The sequence below is a fragment of the Aedes aegypti genome, chromosome 3 (genome assembly GCF_002204515.2).
Source record: "Aedes aegypti strain LVP_AGWG chromosome 3, AaegL5.0 Primary Assembly, whole genome shotgun sequence".
Lineage (NCBI taxonomy): Eukaryota > Metazoa > Arthropoda > Insecta > Diptera > Culicidae > Aedes > Aedes aegypti.
The window spans coordinates 9,708,650-9,730,663 of NC_035109.1; the positions used below are offsets into that span (position 1 = coordinate 9,708,650).

The 22,014-nt window shown below is 38.5% G+C and overlaps 1 protein-coding gene across 2 annotated transcripts; it reads left to right on the top strand.

The window, feature by feature from the left end:
- The first annotated feature begins 13,630 nt into the window (after nt 1–13,630).
- LOC110677785 (arrestin domain-containing protein 3-like) lies at nt 13,631–15,848 on the top strand. 2 transcript variants are annotated; one of them, XM_021849268.1, is made up of 3 exons: nt 13,631–14,099; nt 14,552–15,466; nt 15,524–15,848. In XM_021849268.1, the coding sequence occupies exons 2-3, from the start codon at nt 14,656–14,658 to the stop codon at nt 15,709–15,711; spliced, it is 999 nt and encodes a 332-aa protein (XP_021704960.1). In that variant the 5' UTR covers nt 13,631–14,099; nt 14,552–14,655; the 3' UTR covers nt 15,712–15,848. The 2 variants fall into 2 exon arrangements, with proteins under 2 accessions (XP_021704960.1, XP_021704959.1); XM_021849267.1 differs by having other exon boundaries at nt 13,633–14,106.
- Nucleotides 15,849–22,014: the final 6,166 nt, after the last annotated feature.

Consider the following 22,014-nt stretch of genomic DNA (forward strand, 5'->3'; position numbering starts at 1 on the left):
TCTGAAGCTTCTCCATCAAGCCAGGAATAAGCATAAATCACAACATTTCACTACATTTCCTAGCATCATTGGCGTTTTTAATCGAAAATAGAAACATATCTGAATACTTATGTGAATGTTTTTTTTCAGCTTCGGATGTTTAACAGCAAAGTTTAATATTTGGAATAATATTTCATAAGGATCTTCGATTGGATCTTATATAATCTGTATTGCATTATAATGTATTTTATATGTTTTATGGTTCGATTGCACATCATAATTATATGTGAGAATGATAGATATTTGCTAAGTTGCTAATTTTAACCATTAATTCAAAAATTGATTACAGATTTTCTTCACCATTTCCTATGATCATCAATAAGGACCAGCAAGTGATGTTTTTAATTCATGATTTTTTTTTCAGGATATATCAGCAATCTATAATTGCAGGAAGCCGTAGTAACATGTAGTATATATATATAGTCATTGTATTTTTTCCAAATTTGTTCGAACAAACTAACAACAACAACAATAACAATTATATATTTAATATTAATCATCTTTCGATCAACAATTCTAGGTCAAACCATCGAGTTATTGCATGAATCAGTGGAAAATGATATGTTGTTTTGGTAATCCAAACACTACGTTTTTACTTTTACAGATTATATAATGTTTTATTGCGGTATTATATTATGTTATATTGTATTATATTATATCATATTATGATATATTATATAATGTTATATTGTATGATATTGTGTTATATTATATAATATTGTATTATGTTATATTATATTCTATTATATTATATTATATATATTATATATATTATATTATATTGTATTGTATTGTATTATATTACATTATATTATTTTATGTTATATTCCATCATGTTATATTACCGCACCGCCACCAAACCGGATCGCGCCAGTGAGACTCGCGACGCGCCTCAACTCGCCGCATTTTGAAATCAGTGTTTTAGTGTAGTGCTGGATTCTTACGATTTTTATGAACACAGCGCACTATTCACATATTAGCTGCGACGCTCGGGGCCCGAGAAAACAATAATTTGAAATAAGTGTTGGCCTTGATTTCTACCGGATGCATAATATTATATAAAACTTGTTATGCCTAATGACTATCGTTAATTTAACAAGATTCGTCTAGGGGATGTACAGAAAATGGAACAAAACACAAATAATTCTTCAAATTCATCATCAATCCTTTCAGGAAAAAGAACAGCACATCAGGGACGACTCAATTCGAACAACTCGCTCTCATAAAATGCTCGATTGCACGAACACCAGTCATTTTATATGCAGATATATTATTTGTTTTGTATTATTTTGCACTCTATATTATTTTGTTATATTGATTTATATTATAGGTTCTCAGTGGTTTTATTTTTATGCTGCTACAATTTTATATTTGAATCTTTGTCAGCTGGAATTTTGTTTTTGACGTATCCGTAAACTTTATTAAAAAATCGATGAGTTTTTATTTTTATTAAAATTATTTGTTTTACCATACTATACCATTACCATTTACCATTCTTCCCTCGATCAGCCCAATATCATCAGTAGGACAAGTATTCAAAAGAAAAATAGGTGTTGGCCGATATAATAATGCATGCATTCAAATTCTGTTTCATTGCGTTATATTTTATTGTTACTACCATTATATTTTCATACTTTATTACCATATTATTTCATATTATGATTTTCTCAACTATATAAAATTTCACTATTACCGGATATAACATGTTTTGGGAAGGGAGGGAGCATCAGGGCATCATTGAAGTTACAACTGGACAATGAAGTGGAGTGCCAATCGGAGTCAGGAGGAAAAGTGCTAGTCGTTCGCGTCTAGTACTTTTCTCTCCAACAGTTGTAAAAGATTTGACGCGCCCTTCTTCAAACAAACCTTTCCGTGGAAAGCTCGACAAGTATTGCAAATTTTAATACTCAATCTGTTGGATCATATGACTGGAAGGAGATTCTCTATTTCCCGCGGGTTTCGCGTAAGTGTTTCTGCTTACGGGTCCGCCACACCCCTTTTGGCCCTTCATACAGCGGTATGTTGAATGCAGATTGGTAATAAAATTTGACCTTACTGTTGAGTGGAGCCGCATGCAGAGCAAGACTCAAGCAAGGATTGGTGGCTACCTACATACATACATACATACATACAATTAATAAATTGCACAGCGTAACCAAGTCACAGAACATGCCAAAATGTAGAGAAAAACTTCCCGTACGAGATAAAAAAGCCCATACGGTCATGTAGGATCCAAAAAACGTCGAAAATAATTAAATTGTGAAGCACTGTTTCTCATAATTTTAGACACACCAAAACATTTTGGACCCCCGGCATTTTTTATCGTTTGGTGACAATCAATCGTCTAATCAATCGATTGACAATGGAAAACCAAAGAAATGTTACGCACTTAGTTCAGAAATATGAAAAAAGTTTTTGTTCACGTGAAACATTTCTGACGGCTTCAATTTCTGTGTGTAACGTGTTGTAACGGTTGCATGGATGAACCGATTAAATTAAATTAATTTCAGATAAAATAAACACCTTTTCTATATACAAACGGTTGATGCAAGTGCGGAATAGTCCTATCATTCCAAATGACATGCGTATTGAGTTGGTCTTTCAATTTAAACTGGAAAATTTGCAAGAAAATGGACAAGGGGGTCTAAAATATATTGGTTACCCAAGTTGTTTTTTGAAAATAGAAATAAGGTACCGCGGGGCAAGTGGGTAAATGGGGTAAGTGAAAATAATTGGTATATTTTATTGACTATGTGAGTTAATGTTTTAAACTCATGCGTAAACCTTTGAGGCCATTGAGAACATTACAATAGGTAAGAGATTTCTAAGATTTTCAGCCATAATTGCATAATAGAGCGAAAGATTGTTAATCTGTCAACTATAACTTTGTAGCAAGTTGGCGACGTGCAATCTTATTTTAATATTTTCAGCGGAAAAAAAGTTGCGGAAAATAATTTTCTGTACCACTTTTAAGTTGTACCCTTTGACAGTTTTAAACTGCAATAAAAAAAATTTAAGAAATAATTCGACATAGACCTAAAAATAACTAAATTGAAACACCATGAATTTTCTAATCACGTGGGGCAAGTGAAAAGTTTCTTATTAGAGATTGAATTTGTGTTTTCTCTTTAGGTAGCTACAAGTATACAAGGTTCGCAATTATCATAGAACAACAGAACGTGCTGATTATTCAAGAAAAACTATACTCAAAGCGTTAAAAGCTATTATCATGGCCAAATCATGGAACTTCTTTAAAAAAAAAGGTTGCCAAATATTACGATACTAATATGTTTATTTCGGACAGCCGATTAAAAGGAAGACGTTCATTGAAAAGTTCCAATATATGAGAGCGCACGGAAATTTCGTAGAATGTCTATGTAAAGCTAGTTCAAAACGTAAAAAATGGGGTGTAGGTTTATCCACATAAAAAAGTTTCTAAATACATTATTGACGGATCCCGTTTGATTTCTCTCGAAGAGTTATCCGACGTCATATCCGATTTACTTAAAAACAAATAACGAGCGGTGAAAATTCTACAGAGCAGATATGCAATTTCTGTCCCATGATGTAAGAATCAACATTGGAAATGTTGCAGTTATAATGTTGTCAATTTATTTCAACAAACATAACTGAACAGAAGTAAATTCAAATAACAATAATAAAATTCTCTTTGTTTATATGTTACTTATGTTATTGTTCATTGGGACGCCTTAACAAATGTGAAAGGTAATAGAAATCGTGAATATAACTGTTAGTTTTTGAATTTATTGTTCAAAACGATAAACTTTCCACTTACCCCACTTATGGGGCAAGTGAAAAGTAAGGAGACGTTTCCCAAAAACTTTTTCTGTTTTTTTTTTTCTTCAATTTTATATAAAAATCAATTTCAGCATACTGCTTATATTTGGTGGGAGTCAAGCTAAAAAATATATACGACCTATTTGTTTTAATTTAAGGTCTCTAGAATTTGAAGAATCCCAACTATGCGAAATTCATTACCCACTTGCCCCACGGTACTTTAATTGAGAATTCGAGAAAAAAAAAATGCAGATAAATGACATCTCTGTCTTAATAAGGACTGTTCATTTTATAAAGTGGACACCTTGTGCATGCTGTATCTTTCTTATTAATCAATGAAATTTTAATCGGTTTTTTGCACATCGTTCGACTAGTATTGTACAATGTTGTGATAATAGAAATTCTCCAAAATAATTAAATTTCACACGAATATGGAACAACGATTAGATCGGTCGATTTTTTGAGGTTATCAAAATTAATGATTGTAAGAAATTGGCTGGAAAATTCGATAATTTATATTTTCTATTTTCAAAAAAGGCTTGTTCTTCGCAAGCATCATCATTCAGGAGCCTGATGGAAAAAATCAAGTTGTTTTTGGAGCAACAATTTTACAGATATAATAAAATCAATTATCCCGTACATTTTTAAAGAATTTTTAAATTTGATGGGAATTGATATGAGTAGAATTTTTTGTGTAAAAGTACGTCCTGACGGAAGTCCTAGTATAGTATTAATATGAAAAATAACTTACGCCTTCATAGAGTTACTTAGTAAGTCCCCACGTCACATTCAAAGCACTACAGAAACACAATTGCTTTATTCTTAGAAGACCTATCAAAGTACATTGACAATCATCAAAATTGTCAACACTGCTGTAATAAAATCGATTTTATTTTCCACATATTATTTTCATAATATGTTATTCTGAGATTACCAATTGAAAAATTCGGAGAAAACTGTTTACAATTTGCTGTAGATCGATAAATATGCGTACATGATTTTAAAAGTATGAGACTTTTTAGTAAAACTACCATAAACAGTGAAATTTATACTTAAGACTGTGGTTTAATCTCACGATTTAGCTTTCGTTTATACTAATATAGTTTCTTTAGTAATCCAAACTAGTTTTGAACACGCTTTTTACTGTTCTCTTTTGCTGGGAGTGAAAGGATGGTGTATCAGCAAATTTGGCCATAAATGGGCAAATCACTAAAGTTACCTAATGTCATAGAATGGTGGAATATAATTGATATTTTTAAAGCTTTACCGTTAGTAGAATAGTAAAGGATACAAACATACAATTTGTTCATAAAAATAAGGATTTTTGTTTTGCGAAAAACAATGTTAAACTTTGACGGACAGCTTTTTTTAAGAGTTTTTGGAAAAACTATTTAGCTCTTCAACCAAAAGCAATTTCAAAAATTTTATATTTTTATAGCATTTTAGAATAATAGGTCAACGATACACAGAAAACCGATTACGATTTTATCAATAAATAAAAAAGATATAGCATAAACAAAGTGTCCACTTTATAAAATGAACAGTCCTTATCATCTAAAACAGTGCCCTAATCTCGAGTAGTATCAAATATCTTAAAAATCTTTTTCAACTAAAAAATCTGTGATACAGATATCTGTAGGCAAGAACAGGAAAAAATCTGTGTAATTGGGTCCTAAAATTTTTAATGAAATCTTGTTTTTATTCAATAACACGAAAAAGCATCTTACTGAAACTACTTTAGGAATTTTCCCCGCTCAAATAACGGCTATATCATGTTTAAACTTTAATTTAAAAATTGGGTCCATAAATGAACCTTGACACTTAAGATCATGTTTGACGTTCGTTTAGTCGACAAAAACACCACAGGGGTTTTAGTTTTAACACTGGGGTTGTTCCTATCTGACATTTCGGAAGAGACACGGAAAACAAAATACACCCAAAATTTGAGTTTAAGCCAAGGGGTGTCACAAAATCTAAAAAAATGTTTTTTGGGCTCAAACCAACGGAAAACATTAGAAAATTGAGTAAACATGTGTTGTTGGCCTATTTTTAAGCGTTTGGCACTAAAATTGGGACAGGGCTTTAGGACCTTATTACAGATAAATCTGTGTATGTGGCATCACTACCTGCGTTTTCGATACGCATCCTTCGCTACGTTCACTCGTTTCAGTTCAGTGGAAAGACTGACTAGGGATGCTCACTGTCTTGTAACCAGTGGCATGTTGAAGTGTCCAAGATTTTTGAGATTATCGTGATTTTGTGTATCGTTTTGTTGTCAAATAACCAATACTAAGAAAATATTAAACTATTCAAAACTGAACACCTCCCAACACCCACTGTGAAGAACGCAGCCGCATCGTATTAGTTCCGCTACTCACCATCAGACGCCGAGAAGGATAAGGATGGGCGGCCATTGTGGATGGTGTAAAGGGGGCCATGATGAGGCGAAATGAGCTGGGAGGAAAGTTCTTAACGGACAAAAACTAACCGCCATCGCTGAACCGGCAATTACCTTGTAACATTCGTGATAGCAAGACGTGAGCTAGCTTGATTGATTACTGAACACTATAAATTCATAAAGTTAATAGAAAGGACTTCCGTCTAAAGAGTGGATAGTGATAAGAGCAAGCGGATAGACATCCAGGACCCCGTAGTTCACCCGTATTGTGTTCGCCGAAGTACCGCCGGAAGCACGCCGTGGCCATTGTCTTATCTCGGAGTTGGCCTAGAGTAGACTGCTACCGCTAGGACCGCTAGCCGATAGGCGTCACCTAGTTGGCGTATAGAGGCGGCCATTTTGTGAACGGCCTGAAGAAGAAGCTGAAAGGAAGCGTGAGGTGTGAAGTGCCAGCCGCCCGTCCACCCTGAACGAAGAAGAGGACACAGAAGTGCTGTGCGGAGGAGTGAAGGTTCCATGGGCCGTGTCTTGCCGGAACGAAAGCGAGAAGGAGCTAAGCGAAGTCCAGGAAGAAGAGACGGTGGAGTAGCGGAGCGTGAAGAAAGAGCTCCGACAATAGTGAAGAAGAAGAAGGAAACTGAGGTAGTAGATAGCCTTTAAGAAAGTGGGACAGAATAAAGGTACCCGTTTGTGCTAAGCAGGGAATGTCTGAAAACTCCAGTGCCAAAAACATGCATGCCACTCAGAAATTAATTGTGCGTCTCCCATTCTTTGCGAGTAAACTCAAAGCAAGGCGCAGGAGACAATTTGTTTTTGTGCGAGACAAAGCAAAGCACAATCTCTACTCTTTCAGTCTCTTTCGTGAAAGCACAAAATCACTCTAGAATAATTTCAACAAAATATGCTTTGAAAGCGGACAAGCTTAATAAGTGCTTTGCAAAAACTTATTGTTGTGGATCTTGACATAATTGGTAAAGTCAGAAACATAAGGTGGTGACGAATTATGTTCAACGTGTTCAAGAGTTGTGACATTCACATATTAATCAAATGAATTCAAGTGAATTTGTTTACGCGTGTACGAAACGCAAAAAGAGTGAAAATGAGACAACTCGATACCATGCATCCCAAAGCACATTGCGTGTCACCACAGCCAGGGTGCAGTCCAGAGAAAAATACTCCTGCACGTCTCTTTCGAATTTTGGGTGCTATCTCGCAGCAGCGCGTGTAGCACCGAAAGAGATTTGAGTTGCACCCCATCCCTGGTGCTAAGATTTAAATAAAGTGGGTTTGTGTTTAGTATAGACAGTTTAGTGTGTTCTTGGTCGCGATAGTCAAACGCGTACGCCGACCCTGAGGCAATTGTAGAGAGGGGAGTCTCATCAGTGCTGGGCAGGAATCGCCCTATTAGTTACAGTCTGTATCAACATGCACACTAGAGTGATGCAAATTTTGAAATGTTTGTTCCCCTATGCTTAAACGATTTTAATTATGGTAAATAGCATCCATCCTTTGCCGAAGACCACTTTTTGATTGGACGTTAGGATAAATTGTTATTCATCATCATAAAGTTGGTTTGCATGTAGCAAGCTTCACCAACTGTTCGGCAACAGTGGTGCTCCTAGCGGGAAGAATAGATCAAAGTAATCCAGGCTACTATGTTCTACACCAAAAAAGCAGTGCTGCTCTGAATGTAATTCAATGATCATCTCAGCATGATTTAGACTTTGTTATCAATAATAACAAATTAATTACGTCCCATCGAAATGTGGTCTTCGGCAAAGTTTTAGCTGGGAAGTTTTCACATGAGATGAGTGTGTTCACTTTTCCATAGAATATTATGACGAGCAGTTAGAGGACTGAACACAAAAGATTTGCCTTTTCCATAGTAATTTCCATATAAACTTCAATTAGCGTGTGCACAACCAAATTTCTTCCGAATCGCTTCAAATTTTGGGAGGTTCATTTTCATCATAATTGACATCGTTTGAGCATAGGGGAGCAAAAACTTCAAAATGTGCATCAGTCTAATGCACACCACGCCGCAATTCGAACCAACTACCATATTTGCAGGATTATTGTTCGGCACTCTCAAAACATGCCCGGCCCGACTTATCCAGCCTTCTGGATGCTATAGAGCTGCTCCTCCTCCTTCGAAGTTGCCTTGTTGTTCTTGAGCTGTTCAAATGCATCCTGAACTTTGTCAAAAGTTAAACTGTTTGACCTTCTAAGCACCGGGATAGACCGTTTATTTTCAATCGACTGGTGCCCCGAAACAAATAAGTTCAATCAAAGGCAGTTTTCACTACGATCGATGGGACGAGTAAGACTTCCGGCGAGTGGGGTTCAGGTCTGGACATGTTTTACGCTTCCGGTCGTTCCCTAGTGTTCCCTAGTCACATGTCTTACATCTTTAAAACCAATTTTTAAAGATAGGTTCTAGTCATTTTTCAACTTCAAGTAACAGACCAATGCAAGAATACATCATTTGGTTTATTTGCACGGAAGCCGGAACCTGGTTCCGGAAGTATTTTCTAGGTAGTAGCCGAAGCCAAGGAACAAATGTCAATTTGACACTAAGCAACCATGCGACTACTTGCACGTCATGAAATCATCTCAGAAACGCAATGCTAGACAACAACTCTCAATATTGTTTATTTTAGCATATGGGCAATGCTGGTTTGTAGGGTCACTTCCGATGAACCAAGAGACATACTTAAATGAAGCTCAAGACTAGGCATGCGACTGCTCAAAATTCATGAAATATTCTCAGCATAGCTGATAAAACAGGCCTGTCCAACCTTTTCGGCTCTTTTTGACCTAAATGGTTGCCGCGTTTGCAATAACAGTCCGATCTGAGTAATTTGTACCCCAAAAACGAAAAAAATCGTTTCTATGTCGAACTCTGTGTTACAGATGCGATTAGGTCAACAAATTGATGCTGCCCGAGGGCCGGGCTGTTTTTCGCTTTTGACTGCATTGCTAGCAAAGAATTTAATATAAATTTGAATTTTTATACATGGATCAATCCGATGTAATACCAAACTTTTATTTGAGGTACAAATATCTCAGCTCGTACTGTTACTGCTAACGCGACAACCAGGCAGGCCTGTATTGGAACATGCATCTTGTCTGTATTGACCAGGCATTCCTGGATTCTGAGGCCACTTCCAGTGGACATTGACATGCGACTGCTCAAACTTGATAAAAAAAACTCAACGTTGCTTTAGGAACATGTTTCTCGCCTGTATGGACACTTCGGCCAAATGGCCGGCCTGCCCGAGCAGAAGAAAATAACTACTGAATACCAAATTGAGGTATTCCATACCAGATAATGTCCAATACCTACAACCTAAATGAGGTATGAATGAGCCCTGCATAAGAGGTAAAATACCTCAAATAAACCTTCTACATATTCTACAAATACCAAGCTGATAATTGGATCAGGTATTGTAATACCTAAATAATACATGAAGGATTTTCATAAAAAAGTGAAATTTTTCAATACTAGTTCAATACCTCCAGCAGTCCTCAATAGCTATCGAATACCAAAATGAAGTATTCTGGAGGTAAATACCCATCCAACTAAACCCCTGGTATCCCATCATCAAAGTCCTTCCCATCCATATATGCACTGATGCATGGCGCCCAGTACCAACTGTGCGAAGACAAATCCCTCCCGGTAAATGTTCTACCATTTGGTTTTGCTGCATCATCAAGTCCTATAAAAAGGATATGCAGGCCCAGGAAAGGATCTTTTTCGGTAACAAAATTCTGACAGTTAAAATCGTCCGTTACTTTCAACTTTTCTTACATTCCATAGGAACAAAATTCCTACAAGTACAGTCACCCCACAGTTATGGATCAGCTAAGGGTTATTTTTCAGAACAAAATATGATTAAAAATTATGGTGACGCTTTACAAAACAAAAATACCTCCCTGGCACTGCAGAATACAGTTGTTTTTGAGAATACACCTCAAAATTCCCGATTATTTACGAAAAAGTGTCGATTTCGATAGAAATTTTAAACGATGTCTACCCCACAGATGTGGATCAGTGGGAGAGGAGGATCCCTATTATGGATCAAACCGACTCAAATTATGGATCAAAACACTACAACAGCAATTTAACTGCTAGGTAAACGAAAGGTGTGATCGTGAAAGCATACGTTTTGGCGTTTGTTTCGGAATCGTCTTATCTTTGATTCATAACTGTGGTATGGTTTACAATACCTCACAGTTATGAATCAACACTTCTGGGAATACGATTGACATTTTATTTTCTACGGACGAAAAGAGTATGCTTAAGCATATTATAATTGATTGCGATGCTGTATAGATATATGGTTAACGTAGGTAAAATGAGTTATGCGTAATTGAAACTATATTTGATAAGATATTCCCGTTTCAATCCAACTTTGATCCATATCTGTGTGCTATCCATAACTGTGGGGTGACTGTATTTGTCGTGTGTGATCAAGCGACGCACCGTTAATTACCATTGGTGCCAAGTGTTTAACGGAGTGGTTGAAGATACCGAGAAGTGCCCGAGTGGTTTAACGAAGCATCGGTGATATTGAAGGGCGGCTGGAGAAATCTACCAAATCCGTCCGTAGCTAGATTCACCTCCCCGGACCCGACCCGGCAGTCGACTTCGAGCTGAAAAGTGGACGAATCGGTCTTCGACAGGTCCTAAAGTCGAATAACCCAGCAACCGCTGTGGGCAGGTGATATTTATCTTGTGCATCCTTTACTACCCTCAAAACTCCCTCACAATAATATACAATATTGAATAAATAATTATTTGAAATTTAAATTTGAAAATGCAGTGTTAAAGCTAAATTATTTATTTTACGTGCAATTCCCTTCCCCCTTTTGTGGTGGCAGAATTAAAGTCGCGAAACAAGTGTGGGTTGTGAGTCCACCCCAGTAGTGATTCTCCCGGATAGACCCTGAGAGGGCTAAAGTGTTAATAGTCTTTAAAATTTGCCTGTAAGTTTTTTTTTAGTGTTGGGTGGTAAATGACTGGACAATGCGTACCATTAGTACTTCGCGTACCTGCAGGCATAAAATAGATCCCATTTGTGGTCCTTAGCCTCTGGTCCAGTATCTCCTATCCCTACCTCCCCGTGGTGGCGCCTGGGGTACGAGTAACCGTAGGGAAGATCGGGTAACCAACCCTGGTAGGATCTTGGTCGTATGCTGACAGGGAAGGGGGGCGCCTCTCTTCTGAGGGTGTAGCTAATCAGAGCGTCTGTTCTCCATGTTAGGGGCGGCTCAAAACAGCGTCTGTTCTCCATGTTAGGAGCAGCTGATCATCGTCCAAGTGTCAGCGTGGGACTCTAAACAGTGCTGTGCACGATGACCCTCCGGCGAGACAGGGGGTTGGTGCAGGCCTTACAAGCCAGCCGTAAAAATCATCAGTACAGGAAGCATACAATGTAAATTCGGACCGGAACAATCGGCATAGACCCAGGCATCGAAAACGGACTAACGATTGGAAACTCGGATCATGGAACTGTAAGTCTCTCAATTTCTTGGGAAGTACCCGCATTCTTTCCGAATTATTGAAGGTCCGCAAGTTCAACATCGTAGCGCTGCAGGAGGTTTACTGGAAAGGGTCGACAGTACATACGTATAGGGATGGTTGTACCATCTACCAGAGCTGCGGCAATAGACATGAGCTGGGCACAGCTTTTATCGTGATGTGCGAAATGCAGAGGCGCGCGATTGGGTGGTGGCCAATCGACAACAGAATGTGCAAGTTGAGGATCAAAGGCCGTTTCTTCAATATCATCATAATCAACGTGCACAGCCCTCACCTAGCAAGTGGCGATGACGATAAGGACGCTTTCTACGCGCAGCTGGAACGTGAATACGACGGCTGCCCAAGCCCAGATCTCAACGCTCAGGTTGGCCAGGAGGAGGAATTTAGACCGATTATAGGGAAGTTCAGCGCTCACCAGCTTACGAACGAAAACGGCCTTAGACTGATTGATTTCGCCGCCTCCAAAAACATGGCCATATGTAGTACCTACTTCCAGCACAGCTTCCAGTATCGGTACACCTGATCACCCCAACAAACTGAATCGCAAATCGACCACGTTTTGATTGATGGACACTTCTCGGACATTAACGACGTCAGAACGGCGCAAACATCGATTCGGACCACTACCTAGTGACGGTTAAAGTGCGCCAACGACTCTCCGTTGTGAACAACATTCGGTACCGACGCTCGCCACGGTACAATCTGGAACGACTCAAGCTACCCGAAGTCGCAACTGATTACGCGCAAAGCCTTGAAGCCCCTCTTGAGGACTGCTGGAGTAGTCTCAAAGCAGCCATAAACAACGCAGCGGAAGGTGCCATTGGGTTCGTGGAAGCAAATCGACGGAACGGTTGGTTCGACAAGGAGTGTCAGACGGTTTTGGACGAGAAGAATGCAGCGCGGGCGATGATGCTGCAGCAAGGCACCAGTCAAAACGTGGAACGATACAAACAGAAGCGAAGACAGTAAACCCATCTATTCCGGGATAAAAAGCGCCGCCTGGAAGAGTTGGAGTGCGAAGAGATAGATCAGCTGTATCGTTCTCAAGAAACACGAGAGTTCTACAAGAAACTAAATGCATCCCGCAAAGGCTTTGTGCCGCGAGCCGAAATGTGCCGGGATAAGGACGGAGGTATCTTGACGGACGAACGTGAGGTGATTGAAAGGTGGAAGCAGCACTACGATGAACACCTAAATGGCGCAGAGGAGGAAGATCAAGACAGCAGAAGGAATGGCTTCATCAGTACGGCGGATGAGGGAGACGTGCCAACTCCCACAATAGGTGAAGTTAAGAATGCTATCAAACAGCTCAAGAACAACAAAGCAGCTGGAAAGGATGGTATTGGAGCGGAACTTACTAAAATGGGCCCGGACAGGTTGGCCACTTGTCTGCACCGATTGATAGCCAGGATCTGGGATACAGAACTGCTACCGGAGGAGTGGAAGGAGGGAATAGTATACCCAATATACAAAAAGGGTGACAAGTTAGAATGTGAGAACTATCGAGCGATCACCATTCTTAACGCAGCTAATAAAGTGCTTTCCCAGATCATCTTCCGCCGTCTATCGCCACTGGCAAGCAGATTTGTGAGAAGTTATCAAGCCGGTTTTGTGGACGGGCGATCGACGACAGACCAAATCTTTATGTTGCGGCAGATCCTCCAAAAGTGTCGCGAATATCAAGTCCCACAAATCTGCTTGCTAGCGGCGAAAGACGGCGGAAGATGATCTGGGAAAGAACTTTATAGGCTGCATTAAGAATAGTGATCGCTCGATAGTTCTCACATTCTAACTTGTCACCCTTTTTATGTATAGGCCCTTCTTCCACTCAAATCTTGTCGAAATATGATTTCCCAGCAGAGTTGCAGCCACATTAAAAAGGGGGATCAAGTCGCCACAGTCTTCCCTACTGATAGCTTAAGCATCCATTGACGTTTACCTTATAATGAATGAAGCCGAGATTTCAAAATGTTTTGTAGTTGACCGCCAACTTTGCCCCAAAAGAATTCCTTCCATAACGGGTTATTGTTAAATGTTTAGGATTTACCTACGTGTTGACTACGCAACTCAATTGATAAGCGAAATTTCATCACATCAACTCACCAATCTTATCTTATCACTACAAAAAAGATCTTTCTTTCAGATATTTGTCCACCTAGATATCTACCGGATGATTATTGAGTTGGTTGCTTTCCCTCGTCACAGTCGTCAATGTCCATCAACTGTGAAATCAAGTTCGACGAGAATCCGTATGGAGTGTACCTACCGGGGCAAACCCTATCCGGGATCGTAGAACTTCGCTTGGACGAAGCGGTGGAGGTGAGAGGTAAATGCGGAATCGTAAGATTTGAACGTATCCAAATTTTGGAAGCTACATTGAGAATGTTACAGTAGATGTTTAACATGCGTGAAGCATCTATATATATGCTGAAATATTGTACCTAGAGTATGATAACTCTATTCAACGTTAATTACATTGTTGCTCATAGCATAGCACATCGACTGTTGTTGTTAAGGTTGTCTGACTAAGCGTATCAATTCACTTATTACATACGTCTTCTACGCATAGACGCATAGCATCATTCAAGTGTTCAAAGTTTTAGTACATGTTTCACCTTTCAACTTTACAGCTGAGGAATTTCAATAAAGCTTGAACACATTGTAACAATTTTAGTACCGCCTTGCGGGGTGACATTGGGCCTAACTGTAAAAATAGTGGCCCAAAGTTACCCCGCATGACGGTATTTGAATTGTGACTCTTATTTTTTCAGGAATTGCTCTACAAATCAAGGGTGTCGCCGAAGTTTCTTGGTGCGAGAGTTCAGGAACTGGAAGTAGTCGTGAAACAATTCACTATCATGGACGACAAGATTACATGAATTCTACCACTTATTTAGCTGGCTTAAAAGATGGAACTAACATTAACCTGTTGCCAGGACTGCACCCGTATCGGTTTTCATGCGATCTACCGGCCAACTTGGTCACATCAGTGGAAGCCAAACATGGACACATTCGTTACACGGTTAAGGTTATTGTTGAACGTTCCTGGAAAGCTGATCAGTCGTACAAAGTAGCATTTACGGTTCTACGACACGTTAACCTGAGTGAGGAAAACTTCGATGTGCGTCTACCGACCAAAACGACACATGCGAAAACCTTCTGTTGTGGACCCTGCCGTTCTGCACCGATGGTCTTTACAGCTGAAACCCCAATTTCCGGATACGTCCCTGGACAGACCATAGCTGTTCGCATCGAAGTCGATAACCAGAGCAATAAAACACTGAACGAAATTGCCACCAAGCTTCTACGAGAAGTGTCTTTCATTAGTCAAACTCCGTATACTAGAGTCAAGACTTCTACTGCAGTTATGGTGGAAATTCGCTGTAAAGGTGTTGAAAAGCACCAGAAAGATAGCTGCGTACAACATCTCCTAATTCCACCTTTGCCTCCAACCAATAGAACTTGCCAAGTGCTTACGGTAAACTACGTACTCGAAGTGGAAGGAAAATTTTCTGGTTTGACCATTAACCCCAGAATCCAGGTCCCCATAACTTTAGGTACCATTCCGCTGACGACGTCTGCGATCCCTACTTTTGACGACGTGCCAAACATGACAACTACAATAGTGGTGCAGCCGATGGCGTCCACTTCAAATGCGCAAACACACGCCATACCCGTGGATCTTCGTAAGTATTACAGGTGTAGGTCAACGTTGTTATATTCTACATTATGTCTTCCATCAGCACCACCAAGTTACGAGGAGGCGACCCACACAAATCGGGCAAACATTCAGGAAGAGGGAGAAACCAACGAAATCGGTTGTAAGGAGTTCTGTCCGAGGTATATAATATATCGATTCAGTGCCGATGAACCTACGCTACCGGAAGTATCCGAGTCCAAATCGAATAAGCAATCCATGGAGGTGGAGTAGTTAGGGAGGCGATTAAGAGGAATGATCCAGCATTAACATTGATATTAATATTTTTTATAAATTTTTCGATAAATAATTTATGATCATATAAATTCCATAAAAATAAATTATGATTCCAATTAGATACGAATAACAAATTTTTAAATACAGAATCCTAGTTTTTCATTGGATAACATTGTCTTCACTCATAATCTACCATTCCCACGCTATTCTTGGTTCTACTGAATGTTGATCATTATATGTACCATCTATTATCAACATTATTTATCATTACACTGCGTAACAAAAATGATATTTTTGCAATTCTGACTAATGTTATTCAAATGGGAGCGAGTTGATACCTCACCGACTCGTCTCGCTTGTGCACAGAATAAGCACAATTGCATCTGATTTTTGGGTTTTTATCTACGACTGGCGTGAGGTAAGAATTGTCGGTGTCGGATAGCGAGGTGACAATTCTTGACTAGAGTGAAGTGACTTTCCATTTGGTTTACACGACGAGTCACTTCACTCAAGTCTATATCCGTTATGCAATCTGGTTTCGACACAGGCTGCCGATTCTGATGTGGGATCGGAACGTCCAGCATTTTTTTTTTTTAATTTTTTTTTATTAGTATCATTCCAAACATTACATTCATTTCTTATATCTAGGTGTTCTGTGTTATTAGACAACACTATCATCCTAATTTGGTAAAACAAATTTAAGATTTAATTAACATTTTGTTAACAACATGTTACATTTCATTTGCCGTAGCAGTTCAGTTTTTTTACAGGTGAGTTGATTTCACCTGCTTATAAGAGAAAAAAAAACGTTTTTAATATACTTAACCTAACTTAACCTAAACATATAACGCATTAATCATGGCAATAGAAGATTGTAACCATTTTTGCCTGAAATTATTAATGATTGTATTTGACATTTGTTCCAATGTTTCAACATTGGATATTCTATGTAACTCATTGGTACTATACCAGGGAGGAAGCCTCAGAATCATTTTCAAAATTTTATTTTGAATTCTCTGCAGAGCTTTCTTCCTGGTATTACAACAGCTAGTCCATATTGGTACAGCATACAACATGGCTGGCCTGAAAATTTGTTTGAATATCAAAAGTTTGTTCTTAAGACAAAGTTTTGATTTTCTATTAATAAGGGGATAGAGACATTTTACATATTTATTACATTTGGCTTGAATGCCCTCAATGTGATTTTTGAAAGTTAAATTCTTATCTAGCATGAGCCCTAGATACTTAACTTCATCTGACCAATTTATTGGAACCCCTCTCATCGTGACAACATGTCTACTTGAAGGTTTCAAATAAAGAGCTTTTGGTTTATGTGGGAATATTATTAGTTGATTTTGGAAGCATTAGGAGAAATCTTCCATTTTTGCAAGTATGAAGAAAAAATATCCAAACTTTTTTTGCAATCGACTACAGATGACACGCAGGCTTCGTCCTTTGGCGGAGAGGCCTGTGTCATCCGCAAATAAAGATTTTTGACATCCCTGAGGTAACTCAGTTAAGTCAGATGTGAAAATATTGTATAATATTGGTCCCAAAATGCTGCCTTGAGGAACACCAGCTCTTACAGGAAGTCTTTCAGATTTGGAGTTTTGATAATTAACCTGAAGTGTACGATTTGACAGATAACTTTGAATTATTCTAACAATGTATGTTGGAAAATTAAAGTTTTTTTTAATTTTACAATCAAACCTTCATGCCAAACACTGTCGAATGCTTTTTCCATGTCTAGAAGAGCAAGACCAATAGAATAGCCTTCAGATTTATTGGAATGGATCAAATTTGTTACATGTAAAAGTTGATGAGTGGTCGAATGTCCATGGCGGAATCCGAACTGTTCATTGGCAAAAATTGAATTTTCGTTGATGTGGGCCATCATTCTGTTCAAAATAACCTTTTCAAAAAGTTTACTGATGGAGGAAAGCAAACTGATTGGACGATAGCTAGAAGCTTCTGCAGGATTTTTGTCTGTTTTTAAAATTGGAACAACCTTAGCATTTTTCCATTTATCAGGAAAATATGCTAATTGAAAACATTTGTTAAATATATCAACTAAAAATGATAAGCTATTTTCTGGAAGTTTCTTGATGAGGATGTAGAAAATTCCATCATCGCCAGGAGCTTTCATATTTTTGAATTTTTTAATAATAGTTCTCACTTCTTCCAAATCAGTCTCCCAGGCATTTTCGAAAACGTTCTCTTGATTGAGAATATTTTCGAACTCCTGAGTAACTTGATTTTCAATTGGACTAGTAAGTCCTAAATTAAAATTGTGCGCACTTTCAAACTGCATAGCAAGTTTTTGAGCTTTTTCGCAATTAGTTAGTAATAATTTGTTTTCCTCTTTCAATGCCGGTATTGGCTTCTGAGGTTTTTTCAAGATTTTAGATAATTTCCAAAAGGGCTTAGAGCCAGGGTCCAATTGAGAAATTTTATTTTCAAAATTTTTGTTTCTTAATTGAGCTAAACGTTTCTTGATTTCTTTCTGCAAATCCTGCCATATAATTTTCATAGCAGGATCGCGAGTGCGTTGAAATTGCCTTCTCCTCACGTTTTTAAGACGAATCAAGAGTTTAAGATCATCGTCTATAATCACGGATTCAAATTTTACTTCACATTTTTGAATTGCAATGCTCCTGGCTTCAACAACGGAATTTGTTAAAGTTTCAAGAGCATTGTCAATATCAAGTTTAGTTTCTAAAGAAATGTTAACATCAAGATTGGAGTCAACATACGTTTTACATATATTCCAGTCGGCTCGTAAATAATTGAAAGTGGAGCTGATAGGATTGAGAATCGCTTCTTGGGATATTTGAAATGTAACAGGGACATAATCAGAATCAGTAATCAGTTGGCTACAAAGATGACTAGAGTCGGTTAAGACCAAGTCAATCGTAGATGGATTTCTAGAAGAGGAAAAACATGTGGGGCTATCAGGGTATTGAATTGAGAAATATCCTGAAGAGCAGTCATCAAATAAAATTCTGCCGTTGGAATTACTTTGAGATTTATTCCATGACCGATGTTTGGCATTAAAGTCACCAATGACAAAACATTTTGACTTATTGCGAGTCAATTTACGCAAGTCAGTTTGGAGCAAATTAACTTGCTGCCCAGAGCATTGAAAAGGCAAATAGGCAGCTATGAAAGTATATTTACCAAACTGTGTTTCAACAGAAACACCTAAAGTTTCAAAAACTTTAGTTTCAAATGATGAAAACAGTTGATGTTTTATATTGCTGTTTGCATTTGAGATGCAAATTTTGACTAAACGTCCTCCAAATGCGGTAAAACAAAACAATCAAAGGACACCTAGCAACGTTTTCCAAAATCACCGCCGACCTAACAAGAAAAATCTATCTTTGACATCGCATTTCTTGTAGAAAATCTTACCGCATTTGATATTTGCATTTCAAATGCACAAAGCAATACGCCTATGAATGATGATTGCAACTCCCCCACATGCCCCATCAAGTCGATCATTACGATAAACAAAAAAGTTAGGATCTCTTTTGAGTTTAGATCCAGGTTTTAAATACGTTTCGGTAATAACTGCTATATGCACGTTATTAACCGTAAGAAAATTAAACAGCTCGTCCTCTTTACCATTCAGAGAACGAGCATTCCAATTTAAAATATTTAAATTATTATTTGGATCCATTAGAAAAACGTAATCCAATAACAATTTGATTTGTAAATTTTACACCTACTTGGACTGCTTCAGTCATAGTGGTGGCTTTGAACATTGCATCAATCATTAGATTCAATTGTTCAGTTAGAAAATTAAAATCAGAGGCAGACATGTCATGTGATTTCCCATTGGAATTTCCGGTAGACGAAGAAGCGGAGTTACGGTAGGCGGTAGGGTTTTTTCCATTTGATTTGAAACAAGTAGAATGGGTACCCATGGATCGAACAGGGGAGGAGTTCGAATTTCCTGCTACGATATCGGCAAAGGATATACCGTGGGTAGATACATTCGAAATTGAAAGATTCGAACAGCTACCCGACGGATTAAAATTAGTTTGTGAATGAGCATGATTATGATCTTCCTGATGGGTATGATTCATGATCAAGCGATCGTTAACTGAAAAATGGGCATTGTTGGATACTCTACCAGGCAAATTCCGGAAACGACCGTTATCGTAACGGATATTATCTTTCATCTGCCTGGCACGAGCCTCAATGACCCTTTTGCGTGAAGGACAATTCCAAAAATTGGACTTATGGTTAGCCCCGCAATTACAGCATATGAATTTGGTGGTATCTTCCTTCACTGGACAGACGTCCTTAGCGTGAGAAGAACCTCCGCAAATCATGCATTTAGCATCCATGTGACAATTTTTTGTACCATGACCCCACTTTTGAGAAAGCCCTTTCCGAACAATGCCAGATTGGGTTCTCTTTTTCATAATGATTACTTGAACTGGGGAAAATCCAAGTATATCATTTATTCCATTTTTGATCTCTTCAGGTGATTTATAGTCACTTGAGAGACCTTTCAAGACAACTTTGAACAAACGTTCAGTTTTGTCGTCATAAGTAAAAAAATTGTGCTTCTTCTCTTCAAGGTGTTTGAGAAGAAGTTCACGATCTTTAAGAGTTTCCGGCAAAACGCGACAGTCTCCTTTCTTTGCGATTTGGAAGGAAACCTTGATTCCCCTAATGGAGTTCAAGATCTCCTGCCTAAATCCCCCAAATTCGGAACAACTGACCACGATAGGCGGCACTCTTTGCTTCCTCACTTGAATCAAAGAGCCTGGGCTAGAGGCTGCTTCGATTTGGTGTTCCGAAAATTTGTCTAGAGCATCGAACTGATTGCTCATTTCGATACAATTATTCATTTCACCCTTGGAAGAAACTTCGCATTCCGGGGAAGCGTCCTTTCTTCCATTCTTGCCACGTGTAGTGACAGTTTTAAAACCCACTTTTTTGGAAGGAAGTAGTGAATTCAGAGATTCACCCTTCCTTTTGTTTGTTGTTGATACCATGTTAAGTAAATAAACGGAAGAAGACGTGACCTCCTGAGAGGTTTTTTTTTTCCCAAGACGGTGTCCAAGAAGGATTACCACCGCTAGCTTTCGCCAACGGGTCCAACGAAAAATCGAAGGCACGGGTCCAAACAAAGATAGTAAAGGGATCAATAGTAGAAAAAATAGTACTGAAAAGTACTGTTTTAGTAGCACTGAAAAGTACTGTTTTTGTAGCACTGTAAAGTACTGTTTTATTGCGTTAGGTAGTTTTTAAGAAAACTTCCAAGAGCAGAGAGAATTCGTGTACGCACAGCACGAAGGTACGATGCGCACTGAACGTCCAGCATTTGTAGTCAGCAACTGTTTATGCTGTCTTACCTGTTCGTTCCTACGGAATAAAGATGTGCATGATACCGATTGGAGCGAGAAAATTTGTGACATTCGTGGGTACTTATCACAGCCTATGTGATTGAAAAATACTGAATTGAAACTATGCATGGCTGTATGCCCATGTGGGTTCTCTTGAATAGTTATTTATGCAACAAGATGCAAAATGATGATTTTTTCAGAACGAGTCGTACATTTATCCAACTAGGCTCGCCGAGTTGGATAAATACGTTAGTTGCATACAACATTTTTTGCTATTACGAAAAATACCGTTTCATTCGGATTGATTCTAGGATCACAAACATGCTTCGAGAAAACCCACGAGGATGTACATTCTTCTTCTTTTGGCAAATCAAAGAGCTGTGTGTTTTTATTTTCTTCGATTTGTGTATTTGAAAAGAGAAAACTGCTTTTTCAGTTTTGACTTTTGTGCCATTTTTTCTTGCGCCTTAACTGAGAGCTTTCTATGCCAATTGACCATTTTTGCATGTGTATATCGTGTAGCAGATACGAAGATACTCTATGCCCTGGGAAGTCGAGAAAATTTCCAACCCGAAAAGATCCTCGACCGGTGGGATTCGAACCCACGACCCTCAGCTTGATCTTGCTGAATAGCTGCACGTTTACCGCTACGGCTATATGGGCCCTCTATTACATTCGAATTTTTGGTAAAGCACAACTGCTACCTTCATGATCACCAGGCTTATGAAGTGTCGTTTTGGTGATCGTTGACCCCGAACCTTTGGCCGTTGACAAGGATTTGTTCATGACGTAATCCGCCTCATCACGGCCTCATATTTCGCCTCCCCTATTGTCACCCATGCGTGTGGTTTAGTGCAACCCTGGTGGCAGCGTTGTCAACCTTTCAGATTTGGCTGGAATATTCCAGATTTTTGAGACTCCGTAGTAAAAATAATATCAA